The sequence below is a fragment of the Archocentrus centrarchus genome, chromosome 10 (genome assembly GCF_007364275.1).
Source record: "Archocentrus centrarchus isolate MPI-CPG fArcCen1 chromosome 10, fArcCen1, whole genome shotgun sequence".
NCBI classification, from domain to species: domain Eukaryota; kingdom Metazoa; phylum Chordata; class Actinopteri; order Cichliformes; family Cichlidae; genus Archocentrus; species Archocentrus centrarchus.
Window position 1 is genome coordinate 7,336,807 of NC_044355.1, and position 14,367 is coordinate 7,351,173.

The window sequence follows — 14,367 nt, forward strand, 5'->3', positions numbered from 1 at the left end:
GAGTCCACTGTAGTGATGGGGGTGCCAGTCAGGATGATGGAGGGTAGAGAGGCTGTGTGCTTCCTAAAGTCCACTATAATCTCCACTGTCTTCTGGGCGTTCAGCACCAGGTTATTGTGGCTGCACCAGGACACCAGACGTTTGATCTCCATCCTGTAGGCCGACTCCGTCTGAGATGAGTCCGATGAGAGTCGTGTCATCTGCAAACTTAATAAGCTTGACAGACTGGTGGTCAGAGGTGCAGCAGTTGGTATACAGGGAGAAGAGCAGAGGAGAGAGGACACAGCCCTGAGGAATGCCGGTGCTGATGGTCCGGGAGTCCGAGACATTCTTCTCCAGCCTCATGTGCTGCTTCCTGTTTTTCAGGAAGTCAGTGATCCACCTGCAGATGGGATCAGGCACGTTCATCTGGGACAGCTTGTCTTGGAGGAGATCAGGGAGGATGGTGTTGAAGGCAGAGCTGAAGTCCACAAACAGGATCCTGGCGTAGGTTCCCTGGGAGTCCAGATGCTGTAGGATGAAGTGTAAAGCCAGGTTGATGGCATCGTCCACAGACCTGTTGACTCTGTAGGCAAACTGCAGGGGGTCCAGAAGGGGGGCTGTGAGGGACTTGAGGTGGGACAGCACCAGACGCTCAAATGACTTCATGACCACAGAAGTCAGTGCCACAGGTCTGTAGTCATTAAATCCAGTGATCCTTGGCTTCTTGGGGACAGGAACAATGGTAGTGGTTTTAAAGCAGACAGGCATGTGGCAAGCCTCCAGTGAGGAGTTGAAGATGTTTGTGAACAATGGGGCAAGCTCGTTAGCACAGTGTCTCAGTGTGGCAGGTGAGACACTATCTGGCCCTGGAGCTTTGCGAGCTTTGACACTCCTGAACTGCTTTAGCACCTGGTCTTCCTGAATACAAAAGACTGTGGGGGTGGGGGAGGACAGGGGCTTTGGGGTGGAAGTCTTTGGTGATGTTGTTGTGGGCTCCACTGAGGTGTGGGGGGAGGAGGGGGATTCTGGGTTAGAAGTCCTTGATGATGTGGGCTTCTCTGAGGTGTGGGGAGTGGGGGAGGTTGGGGGGTGAATATTCGTGCTGGTTGTATTGTAGTTGAGACTGGTGGAGGTGTGAAGGCTGCTGAACTGACCATCAAAATGACAATAGAACTCGTTCAGTCTATTTGCAGTTTGTAGGTCGTCTGTGGAGTGGGGGGTTTTAGGCTTGTAGTTGGTAATCTGCCTAAAACTTTTCCATACAGAGGCCACAACATTCTCTGAAAAAGAAGAAAAACCCCTTTTGCCCGACCATCAACTCAGTTTATCATTATCTTTGAGTTTCATGTGCAAACAGCGTGCTCACAAAGAAAACACAAAGTACCAAAAAGCAATTCAAGTCTCAGCTGTTTTGCTTACTTTGTGTTTTCTCCTAGGCTCAAATAAGACTTTTCTGTGACTATGTGTATCTCAGTTGAATCAGAAGCTTCCAGGTCAGTGTGTTTATGTGACCCGTCCAGTTTATGTGACACTGTGAGAGTGGTGCTCTCAAGCGAGTGTAAAGGAGAGTGTGACCACAACCACCTCCTCGGCTTTGCATGCTGGTGTATGTGTCTCTTCCTGCTTAAGGGAGTGGCAAGTTGACTGTGTGGGTTGCCATTGACATTGTGGAGTTTCTAATTTCCTTCGCACAATGGTAAAGTTCAAATGACAATAAAGTTGTAAATCAAGTTTTAATGTGTTAAAACAGAAAAGAGCAGAAAGACAAAAACTTTGCAAAGCTTTTCAGACTTGACAGCTTAAAATTTTTATTTAGTATTTCTGTGGGTAGAATCACCTGGAAGAGTTGTATTGATGTGTTATGTTTGCTCCTCCACTCTGAGTCAGCCCTCATTCCCCATTGTTTTGGGGAAAAGCAATACTGAAATGTGTAGTCCATAAAAAATTATAACAATTTCACCTTGCCCCTACAGGGAACAGACCCTTTCCTCCCTCTCTTATCTGGTCCTTTTAACAGCAACTTTAACAATATTACCACTCAGAAACTAGTGAGGTGAGTAAATTGCTGCATCTGCAACACTTTCAATCTTCACACACAAAATACGCTGGTGTTTTTTGCTGTGCTTTACTTAGTTTTACCAGCTTTTTTTTTTCACTGAAATAAAATAGAAGTCTGTACGTCTTGTATTTTACAGGATGGAAACATTTTAAGCAGCGTCCACACAGGAAGTGATTCACCCATTGCACATGCCTTTATCATTAATAGTTGATTGCTAACAGACATTCTAGGTTATGGCTACCTAGGTAATCCTGTAATTTTATGTCAATCAGCAGCATTCTTCACTTTAATTCACACTTTAATTACCAATTGCTAATTGTGCCTGTAGTCGCTTAAAATCACTGAATTTCATTGACTTTCTTGACTGCCTGTGTGGGCACTGTAAACTGCAACTTCACTGGCTGGTGGAGACATAAAATTATAGACTGTAACTAAAAGATGGTTGCAGTTTGTGAAGCCTTAAGTTCGACAACGTACCCATTGAAATCTTGTATTTTTTCAAATATTTATTTATTTTTATTGGATATGGTAGATCTGACTGAGAAAGCCAGAGCCAATATGGCGGCAACATGCTCCTAAAAACTACAAGCAAAAAATAAATAAATAAAAAATCACTGAATATCTCTTAGTGGGAGAGTGTCTAGATCACTAAATACCTGTGCAGCTAAAAAAAACAAAAAACAAAAAAAAACTTCCCCTCCATCAGAAAACAACACCATAAATCAATTATATAAGCTGCAATTACGGCCATTTAAGTTTCAGAATCAAGTGACCTCTAATTGCTGTGTAAATAAATGCATGTGAAAAGTATGCTGGTGTCTTCAGTCTTGGATAAGGTGCCGTTTACACGAAGCCGTTTTCACTGGAAACGGTGTCGTTTTGATGCGTTTCAGCCTTTCGTTTACATGATGGCGTTTCAGAAACGATCCGCGTTTACACGAGGACATGTGAAACGATGAAAACGATGTAGTTCCCATGCCAGGCCACAAGTTGGCGTTGGTTTTCTCTTTGCAAAGTTTGTTTACGCAAGACGCGCATGCGTGGAGTGACACAGTAGGTAGTGTGGCAAATTGTTCATTACTTACAAAACGGCCAATGTGAGAGGTTTTGTGTGGACCGATGATGAGGTTGGATCGCTGCTGCACACAACGCTGAATTACAAAACGGTAAAAACACAGGAAAAGCATAAGAAGCACTCGTGAATCCGCGAGTACTGTTTATCAGTTTGCGCGTGCGCGAAAAACTGGCCGTCGCAACCATAGTGCGCATGTGCGAGTCGAGCGTTTTCAAATCACCCCGGTTTCAAGTGTTTACACGAAAACGCAAGCCGGTGCGTTTCTGAAACGCTCCACTCTGGACCCCGTTTCTGAAACACATCGTTTTCACTCTGTTGTCGTGTAAACAGAAGGGCGAAACGCATCAAAACGACACCGTTGTTGTGTAAACGCAAGGCCGAAACGCATCAAAACGACACCGTTTCAAAATGAAAACGGTCTCGTGTAAACGGCACCTAAGGCAGAGCGCAGAAACCCACGTAACACAGAAAACAGAACTTTCTAAGATGTGTTTATTGTTGTCTAATTGAGTCCATGCTCTAACCTAGTTTTACTGTCTAAATCTAACCAGGCAGAAAAGCAAAAGTAATCAGTGAGTGAAAGCAAAGCTTAAAGATGGTCCCAGATAGGACTTAAAACCACAAACATATCTAAATTATAAATTTTTTTAATGTTTTAAAGTCTAAAAAAAAAAGTCTATTCAGAAATGCTGAAACCTGTTGTTGACAATTGTAGCAACAAATGATGAATACAGTCATTTAGTTGGGGAACTAGCTGACAGATGATATTAAAGGCAGAAACTGGATGTTGGACAGAAAAGATGAAACAATAGAAAAAAAGGATTTACACTAATTAAAATAAGTGAATGACTGGATAAGGAAGAGGTAATATACTTCTCAAGACCTTGATGAGTCCAGTGTGACAGGAAGTGCACTTGAATCTATATTCTGTGATAACCAATCAGATCCATTTGACAGTGTGACATAAATGGTCTATGTCATAATACCTCCTACAGTCAGTGAAATACCTACAAGCTACAGAATAAGAGACACTGTCAAGATGATCGTGTTTTGGGTAACACTGCTTGTTCTTCATCGAGGATGTAAGTGTCTTCATAATTTGTGCAAATTTATGTGTGTGGTTTTCCTGCATCACTGTGTGACTTGCTGTTTTATATTTTGTATGTTTTCTTTCATATTAGATACACTTCTTCCAGTAACTACAGTTCAACTTGAGGAAACTGTAACCATCCCATGTGACCTGCCTAAGATTGAGTCTATCCGTAAAGAAGTCCACTGGTACAAGCAGAGTGCTGGGGACACTCTGAAAGTAATTTGGACAGCAAGGGGATCTGAAACACCCGAGTTTGCACCTGAGTTTAATAACTCAAGATGGAAGGTTAATTACAATAAACACTTTAGCAGCCTGACCATTTTGAAGACAAACCAAGAAGACGAGGGAATCTATCACTGTGGATTCACAGAGTGGCGTAAAAATACTGAATGGACCGGGATGTATTTGGTAATAAAAGGTAATGGCATTATATATATATATATATATATATATATATATATATATATATATATAAACAACTAAGTTAATATACCAATTCAAATCTAATTGAATTTATATTCAAAATACATTTAATACATTTAGTTTGATGTAAAGATGCACTCTAAATATGCAGTACTTTGAAATGTGCTTTGTAGTCACATGTGTTAACATATTTAATTAAAACAGGAAACACCCAGAGCTCATCAAACTATACTGTTGTTCAAGACAAAACAGACCATCCAGGAGAATCAGTGACTCTTCAGTGTTCAGTAATCAACGACTTTGACAAGAAGTCGTGTCCAGGAGGCCTCAGTGTGTTCTGGATCAGAGAAGGATCACATGCATCTCATCCTGGCATCATCTACACTGATGGAAACAAACATCATGAATGTGAGAAAAGATCTGAGACTCAGCAGAGTTGTGTTTATCGTTTCTCTAAGAACGTCAGCTCCATTGATGAAGGGACTTACCACTGTGCTGTCGCCACATGTGGGAAGATATTATTTGGAAATGGAACTAAACTGCAAATAGGTATGATCACTGCTATATATATATATATATATATATATATCACTGTCAGACTGTTTGACAATTACTCATACTTTTTTTGTTTTTGTAGAACAAACTGCAGGTTCTGAATTTACTACGCTGGTGATAGTAATAATCTGCTTGGTCATTTCTGTGATTCTCAATGTTATTTTCATCTGCCAAACTCCAAGAGTAGCATGTGAACACTTTAATGGTAAGAGCTGTCTATTGCATTTGAATTTATAATAGTGCTTTTGTTTTCCTCACATTAAAAGCATCTTTTTAATTAATGTAGCATCACATATTTGTTGTATATGTTAGTCTTGATATTGCCTGCTCCAGGGACACCTCATTGCATTTGACCACATTAGGGACATTAAGTTTATCTTTATCTTTGCAGATAAATATCATTAACCAATGTAAAATCAAATGTTTACTTTAAATGGTTTGAGTCTCAATATTGTGTTACATGCACACTTATTGACCACATCAAGGTCAATAATTTAAATGTAATCGTTGAACCAGCCTAACAATTCAGATAAAGTCGATATCATCCCTCTGTTATCACCATTATGAACAGAAAACAGGTCTTCACAAACAAGACAAGATGATATGAGGCAAAGAGTGGGCAGCAGTGTAAGTAATCAGAACAAAACATATTTTTTAATTGATTTAAATGATTTTACAGTCCTAATGGCACTCTTTTGCATAGACTGAAGATGGATATGATCTGAACTATGCTGCACTGCATTTCTCTGGAAAGAAAGCTGCAAGAGGAAAGAAGAAGAATGAACGGGAAACTGAAGAAAGTGTTTATTCTCAAGTTAAATACAGAATGTGAAAGTCTATGGAAACCTGTGGGTCAGCTTTGAGCACTGATCTCTTTCATTGAAAATAAACTAATAAAGAATTTGTTTCTAATTTTACTGAAAACGTGATGTGTCACATTGTTCCTTACATAATAATATAATTGCCTGTTCTTGTATTAATTTATGCATGATTTTATGAATTATCAAATAAAAAGTATTGTATACTATAATATTAGCAAGATGGTCTCACCACATTAATTGTGAGCGACTTCACAGACAAGATCAGGCTTTAGTCCAGAGCTGGGCATTGTATTTTGATTGTCCATTGCCACCTTTGCATGAGGTCAACAGGAAAATTAGGTTTACATCATGTAGTTGGTACCATTTCAGCCACCAAGCACTCTTTCAAGACTTCCCAATGGCTTACTTTTCTGTGATTTTGTGGGAAATCACAACACAGTATTGTTGCTTTTATTTTGAAGGTGACTGCTATTTTTTTATTAATATCTGTACATGTGTGCAAGCGAGTGCAGTAGTGTAGAGGTGTTGGATGAAAGATGTGAGCTAGCCCTGAAAGCTGTCAATTCATGTAAAAAAAAAAACAGATTTAAGAATCTGAACATTTTTAACAACATTTTTAACAGCTTCAATGTATTTAGTTACTAAAGACAAAGGTGTGTGCTTAGTTTCTGGAGAGCAGATTGCTGTGTTTAAGGATTACAATTTGAATCACCATTACAGGACTAAACAGAGAAATACAAGGACTTGACTGATGCAGATTGGGACATCTGAACCTTTGCTAGCAAACCTGCAAAAGAAAGCCATGTTCAGCTGTCAGATGGCTCGGCATGGGCAAAGTGCTATAGAGCATATGGGACCTGAGAAGAAACTCAAACTAAGTTTTGTAAAAAGACATTCCAGAGCTCTTGAGTGCAGAATGGAAGGCAGATCTTGCATTTGCTATTGATGTGACTGTCCTGTTCACCTCAGACACTGAGACTGACTTTAATGCACTTGTTCAAGCCAAAAGAAGACATCTGTGCAATGTGGAGTAACTGAATCACCTACTAAGCCAGGGGTATTCAAATAAAATTTAAAGAGGTCCAGTCAGACAAAATTTCCTGAGGTCTGCTTAGTTTTAGTTTAGGTTTTGTCAGTTTTACTTTTTCATACTTTGTCAGGTGCAAGAGTGACTATTGTGTAATAATAACTCGACAAATGATACCGTTAAAAAATTGCATTTAACAACCAACTGTTCACAAAATAGCAATGTGTGTAATATTAAGGAAACACATGAACATCAGCGCCGACAGATGCTCGTCTCTGGATGAGTGATCTGGAACGATCATTTCGTTGTGTGCCTTGTGCGCACAATGACAATGAGTTGAACCTAATCTAATCTAATCAACAAGGAGAAACAAAGAAAAACATGAACTCCAAAACTGAATAAACTCTACAACAAAAGTCAGCGTCAGTGCAGTACACGTGGTGTTAAACATCAGAACACAGGGAACGTTGAACAAAAACAAACTGAACATTTGAAGGAATCAAAGCTCAAATCCAGCTGCATCCTGATGTTCTCACCACATGAAGCTGCTTCTGTTTTGGAGCTGCTCGGAGAGCTAGCTTTGCGGCCTCTGTACACAACCTACTTATGTGGCAAACCATTTATGCTTGTGTAAGTGGATTGTGTATGTTAATTACCTTGCGGTCACGTGCTGTTGTTTTATATGCGGTGCCAGCTGGGACTTTTTTGGTCTTCGCTCTTTGTGCTCAGTTTTTTGGCTGCAAACATATTTTTCCCTGTTTTTCCACTTTCTTCATTTCCTCACATCCATTCCGATAGTTTCAGCAGTCTGCCTCCAGGAATTTACTGACATTTGTGAGTCCTTATATTGATGCTTTGATTATTATTCCTGATTGTTATTCTCTCACTGATAAATTCAAACACTGCAGCAAAAAATAGCCAGAAACGCACAAGGACTGAACAGGTTAGTCACAACCTTGTGGGCTGTGTGGACCCGACATGTAGTTCGATTTCTCCTGAGGCGCACGCCAGGTTACGTTGAAGGATCAGTGCAGTTTCTCGGCAGTTTCTTTTTGCTTTTAATTATAGATTTTATTTATTTCAGTTATTGAAAATGTTTTTTTCAGGTTCAGTTTTCATTATTTAGTTCGTTTTCGTTAACTATAATAACCCTGTTTGTTACAAACTTTACCAGCCGGCAGGAACCAGCTTGGTGGTATCACGTGGTATAGCCAAACTCGCATGCAATTGGTCAGTGGGTTTCCTTGGATGCTTCACTACTACCGTAAGGACTGTAAAAGCTGCGCTGGTAAACCAGAAAACGCTCAACAAGATTTTAATTAAGTGTTATTTCTGTTTTGGTATTAGGTTCGGGTCAGCTTGAGACATCATTTCCGGATGCGGACCGAGGTCCGCCTATTGGTGATGTCTGTACTAAGCATTGGGTTAGGATTATTTCATGTTTTAAAGGGCACATATTATGCTTTTAAATCCTACTTTTTTAGATGAAAATCATTCACTTGTGGTCTATATAAAGTAGAACTGCAATGCTTTGGTCTGAATTCCTCGTTATTGTAGCTCCACAGACTCCTCGTTTACCCCTGATCTGAGTCACGTATTAGAGTAACTTATTTTGGTTTGATATCTTTAAATGTGAATGAGACATTTCATGCCCCGCCCCCTCCAGGTCACGGAGCGTTCCACGCCACCCCTTTCAGCCATTTTTGTAGTCTGATAGCAGCAATATGATTAGCTACCGGCAGAGAAACAGGCACTTTGAAGAGGCTCTGATGCTGGAGGCGATGTCAGGAATTGTGTGGGTTAACACACCCAACAACTGAATATTTTGACTTACCTACTTGCAACTTCGGCATAACTGAACTTGGACTACAAAATCACTGTGAGAAAAAAATGGCGGATTCACGAAATTGGTAAGCCGGAAGTCCATGACCTTGATAAGCAGTTCCACAGCAAGTACAGTGATGTAACATAAGAACATGTAACAGGGAATAGAGAAAACTGAACAGACTGAAAAATATGACCCATAAACAATATAAAGATATCTACGCAGCACCGGGAGAGAATAAATTTAAATTTTCTGCACTCCTACACACTCAAAGTACACAAAAAAGTGTTATTTAAGGGCTAAAAAAAGTGGATTTTGCATGATATGTCTCCTTTAAGTTTTACATGATTTTGTTGTTTGTTTTTTTTGTGTGTGTGATGTAGCCGACGCCCATGTGGGAGTGGAGGTTCCACTCTAGTCCAGCTTCCAGGTATTTGGAGTTGAGTACTGGAAGCAGTTGACTGGCGTGGGTTATGGGCCCTCCTCTAAAGAAGGGAGAGAAAGGAGGAACTCTGGTTGCAAGAGACATGAAGCAAGGGGGCTGTAGAGCACAGCAGCAGCTGTTCTAAGCTGATCTGGATTAGAGATCTCAGTTGGAGGAAAGCACACTTTTAAAGGAAAATAATCGTTTACTTGGCCTGCTTGGTTCTGAGTGTTTAAGACACTCAAAACGAGTTTTATTGGAAGGAGGTTCATTCCAATCAAGGTGTTTGTGGAGTGATTTAACAAAGGACTGGACTGGGAACTCCCAACAAGGTCTTAAATGCTAAGGGAGTCTCTGGTGGCCCGAAAAGCACCTAGGACCTGGAGAGGAAAAGATTGAGGTGCACTTAATTTCTTTGTAATGAGCAAGCTTACAAATTCAGCAGGGAATCAAATAATTACTTCCCCCACTGTATAAGGTCTTTCAAGTTTTGCTTAAACATGCACATTTAGTTCACAATTGTTTTTACAAATGGTGATTAAATAATGACAAAATGTTGGAATTTTCATGATGCCTATTTCACATTTTCATTTCCTAATTATAACATCTATAATTTATGTGCATTATCTGTACTGTAAAATAATGGTTGCCAATGTGAAACAGTTTGACAAAGTTAAATTTAACTTTTTAAGAAACACTCGACTTGGCGTATTACCCAAAGGAGATGTCCATTGCTTGTTGGTTTGTTGATCAATTGTTTGTACAGATATGACAAATGTTCAACTTAAAAATGAAAGCACTGTCTTAGATGTGTCTATCCACTGGATCCTGATTTATTTGCTGGATATTTGCCTCCGTTCTTTGGAGCACCATGTTATGATTTACTAGAGTCATTGCACTCAACTGCAATATATCTACCAGCATGAGACCAAATAGCATTATATTGATGTAATCATTTAAATATCTTCAAGAAATAGTTTTAAAATATCTATTTAAATAGTTACAATATATTCTTACCTACATCACATGGTGTAGACTTCAGTTAAAATTATTTCCTATAATAATTACCAGAAAAGTTTGGACAGTGCACAATAAACTAGTCACTTCAGCTGGCCTCACATATTACATGGGGACTAAAGTTTGAACTACTATGAACAAACATTGAACAGCCTATTAAGCAACGTATATTAATATGATAATGATATGATAATATGATAATTTTCACACCTGAAAGACCAAAATAAATAGTACAACTAATTTAAATGAGGCCTTAAAAATTACTGAACCAGAAGTACAAGCAATGTAGAACAAACTGATTACCGTTGTAACACAACACTGAGCTCTTGTTGAATTGGGCTGCCCTCTCATGTCACATTTTGTATCCAGGAAAGTTGCACATAAGCACACAACGTGATTTTATTCACTTTGGAATAGTATACATTAACAAATCCAGATCAGCGCTTAACTTGAGAATACACACATTCTTCAGTCTTCTGCTCTTTTTTATTTGTTCCTTTTGTCCTTTTGTTGTTCCTTCCAGAGAAATATATTGCAGCATAGTTCAGATCATGTTCAGCTTCATTCTGTGTGAAATTAAAAGCTCATTAAATGTTGGAACTGCTGTTGGGAATCATAGTAATGAATTATCAAAAAGAAAAAGTTAACATAATTATTTACAATATCATCCAGTTGTTGACACAGGTTGTCATTTCTTGCTTGTGAAGAGGTGCCGTCTATTCACGATGAAAAAAAAATAGAACAATATGATGTGATGTAGGAGATTTTTCATATGTGCATTATTTCATTTTTCACAAACACCACATTGAGACCTGTTAATTCAACAATTTTAATTTAAAAGCTGTAATGAAATTAAAATTATAAATTTCTTTTCTCAGTTTTTAACATTGTTCACATTAACATTGATCACAAAAATTTAAAGTTTTTGGAGGTACAGCACAAACAGCAAAGACTCAAACTCAAATGTTTGATTTAACATACATGAACGAACAATAATCAGAAAATTAGTGTTACATATAATCTGGGACTTCACTAGAGTATTTGCTTCAGTGGACAAAACATATTCTATGGTCTTTACCTTGCACTATAACACGCGTTGAGGTGACTAATTGTGATTTGCTGCTATGTAAATAAAACTGAATTGAAAATTTAATTGAACTTACCTTTACATTTTTTACATGCTACTCTTGGACTTCTGTAACAGGTGAAAACAATGTTTACAATCACAGAAATGACCAAGCAGATTATTGCTATCACCAGTGCAATAGATGCCAAACCTGTTTCCTCTAGAAAATAAACAAACAAAAAAATATGTCATTACTTCTGAAAAGACTTATCAGTGATGTTAGCTTAAACATGTTATGATGACCATTTTCATTATTGGGTTAAATCATACCGATTTTCAGTGTAGCTCCATTTCCAAGTAATATCTCCCCACATGTGGCCACAGCACAGTAATAAGTCCCAGCATCAGAGGAGCTGACGTTCTTAGAGAAGCGATAAACACAACTCTTTTGAGTGTCGGACCTCTTCTCACATTCAGCTTGCCTCTTTCCATCAGTGTAGATGATGTTTGGATGAGCTTTATTTGATCCTTCTCTGAAATAGAGGACACTGAGCTCTACTGGACACGTCTTGTTATCAGAATCTGAGAGGACTGAACACTGGAGAGACACAGGATCACCTGGACGGACTGGATCCAATACTGTTGGCCACTGAGCAACAATTAAGTTTGATGTCCTCTGGGTTTTTCCTGTGTGATTAAAACATACATAACAAAACAAAACAAGAAAAACTCTTTAAAAATGACCTCCCAATGGTGCTCTATAACATTTACTTAGACTTTGTAAAAAAATTTAAAATTCAAATATATAATTTGTGTGTGTACAGTTTCCCATAACTTTTTGTTTAAACATATAATGTACTGTACTGTAAAATGACAAATGGGAGAGAGTAAAATTGGAAATAGATTTACAAACACATTAACATTCCTAACCTAAACTTGATATTTTAAATATTTTGAATCTATATTTTTTTTAACCACCCATGTGAAAAAAGTTATTTTCACTAAGACTTATTAACATGACACCTTTATGTGTGGTTAAGTTTTCACAGTGAGTCCAAAAGGCTGCAGTCACATAATTACCTTTTAATAACAAATAGGTTCCACTCCAAGTATTCACATTCCATTCCATGACTGCACAGTGATACATTCCTTCATCTTCAGGGATTGTCCTGAATATGGACAGATTGCTGATGTTCTTATTGTCTTTTACTTCCAACCTTCCACCAGAAAACTCTCTTTCATACTGAGGGTGTGTAGTTCGCCGCAGTGTCGCAATCAATTTCAGAGTTTCTCCTGCACTCTGCTTGTACCAGTGAACTTTGCTGCTTAAATCACCAGGAGGTAAAACACATGTCAGAGTTACAGGTTCACCAAGTTGAACGGTGGTCACCTGAACCAGCGAATCTGCAGTAAATTTAAACAAAACATGTGAAACACAATTAGTCCAGCATGTAAATAATTTGGACAGGTGAAAATCATCCCTAACCATCACATATCTACTCAGATTGCCAATTTGGACAAAAAATAAAAAATAAAATAAAAAATAGGTTATAATTAGGTAAAACTTACATCCTTGGTGAAATAGAAGAAGTGTTACCAATAACAGAGTCATCCTGACAATGGCTATACTAGGAAACGTGTTGATATTTAAGTGACTGAGTGAGATGAAGTGACACAGGTCACCTTCTGATTGGTTATCACAGTCTATACAGTCAAACAGCAGTTCCTGCCCCTTTGGTATTATCCTGCTTTCTGTTAAAAGTATTACCTCGAAATCATATGCATTTGTTTGACTGTTTTATGCTAATCAAGACAAAATTTCACTTCTTTTTGGCAGAAAATTTACTCTGCACATTCATGGTTCCCAGATGATGAATACTAACAACTGTATATTAAGTACAAATAACTCGACTTTACAAACGTAAACCTGTATTAACAAAAAAAAACTTAAAAAAAATATGTATAACATGCTGTGTAGCATACACACCTCTGGGAGGCTGACTGAGATAGCAAAAATCATCATTATTCTAACTTTTCCTCTAGCACCACCATGGGGTTAAAATGTGTGATTTGCAGTAAAATTACTCAAAATTATATTATTAATGATTTGCCCCTGAAGCTGCTCCACAAAATGCACATTGGTTCTCATTTTAGAAGAGGCTACACCATCTCACTTCACCAGGTGGATTGGAGCCAGCTGTTCAGCTCGTTTGACGGACAAAATATGAGGGACAATCAGAACAACTGTAATAATAATAAACTTTATACAGCACCTTCAAAAATGTTTTTCACAAGGCAAAATTACCCACTAAAAACATCATGTAGATGTTTAAAATGACAGCCTCAACAGAGCATTTACTTCATTATTAGAATCAACTGGCTTCTCTCAGAAAAAAAATTAATCATACTGTTGAGCAGAGCACCAGAACATTTAACATTTTAACCCTTAAAACCTTCTAATAATCTCTTAAGAACTTTTCATTTTACAATAATGGACTACACAACACTAGAAAAAAAATGAGCACATTAGATGTCATACTGGAAGTTTCTGCTCCTCTGCGACAGGCTGTCATCTTCATAGAATAAAAGTTTAATATAAACTATATAATTTCTTTTATAATGTCTACCGTCATCATTTACCCAACTTGATCTCAAACCCGGATGAACTGCAGGAGGCAGAAACTGAAGATAAAAATCTGGAGAAAAGCTGACAGTTTACTGAAGAAACTGTGACCCAGACAGCCATAAACCCCGGGGACGGATCCGCCCTCAGGTCAGCTTTTTATTAGGGGTGGGACTTTAACGCGTTAATTTCGATTAATTAATTACGGGGAAATTAACGCGTTAAAATTTTTAACGCATTTTAATCGCACTTTGCACCGTGGAACGTTTCTCAGTGCACGAGTTCCCGGCATACAGATTATATCGATGCACAATGTCCAAATTAGGGGCCGCATCCTGCGAAGGACCCGGCCCACGTCTTTCGCAGCCCACGAAGAC

The 14,367-nt window shown here is 38.4% G+C and overlaps 2 protein-coding genes across 2 annotated transcripts; one reads left to right on the plus strand and one right to left on the minus strand.

Annotated features, from left to right (window-relative positions):
* Nucleotides 1-4,155: 4,155 nt before the first annotated feature.
* On the plus strand, nucleotides 4,156-7,042 carry LOC115787124 (uncharacterized). The gene is made up of 5 exons (XM_030739698.1): nucleotides 4,156-4,198; nucleotides 4,298-4,627; nucleotides 4,837-5,181; nucleotides 5,270-5,392; nucleotides 6,978-7,042. Exons 1-5 carry the CDS (start codon nucleotides 4,156-4,158, stop codon nucleotides 7,040-7,042), a joined length of 906 nt encoding a protein of 301 aa, XP_030595558.1.
* Nucleotides 7,043-10,738: 3,696 nt separating this feature from the next.
* LOC115787483 (uncharacterized) lies at nucleotides 10,739-12,979 on the minus strand. Its single transcript, XM_030740216.1, has 6 exons — nucleotides 12,937-12,979; nucleotides 12,448-12,771; nucleotides 11,698-12,054; nucleotides 11,465-11,587; nucleotides 10,962-11,017; nucleotides 10,739-10,867 (listed from the first exon to the last, which is right to left on the minus strand). The coding sequence occupies exons 1-6, from the start codon at nucleotides 12,977-12,979 to the stop codon at nucleotides 10,739-10,741; spliced, it is 1,032 nt and encodes a 343-aa protein (XP_030596076.1).
* Between the last annotated feature and the right edge of the window lie 1,388 nt (nucleotides 12,980-14,367).

Bases quoted from the DNA above. Each gene is read 5' to 3' on its own strand.
- LOC115787124 (XM_030739698.1), top strand. From the start codon at position 4,156: ATGATCGTGTTTTGGGTAACACTGCTTGTTCTTCATCGAGGAT. The intron at 4,628-4,836 runs GTAATGGCATTA...TAATTAAAACAG, and splicing joins GATGTATTTGGTAATAAAAG to GAAACACCCAGAGCTCATCA. The intron at 5,393-6,977 runs GTAAGAGCTGTC...TGTTCACCTCAG, and splicing joins AGCATGTGAACACTTTAATG to ACACTGAGACTGACTTTAAT.
- LOC115787483 (XM_030740216.1), bottom strand. From the start codon at position 12,979: ATGACTCTGTTATTGGTAACACTTCTTCTATTTCACCAAGGAT. The intron at 12,772-12,936 runs GTAAGTTTTACC...AATTTACTGCAG, and splicing joins TCTTCTATTTCACCAAGGAT to ATTCGCTGGTTCAGGTGACC. The intron at 11,588-11,697 runs GTATGATTTAAC...TTTATTTTCTAG, and splicing joins TGGAGCTACACTGAAAATCG to AGGAAACAGGTTTGGCATCT.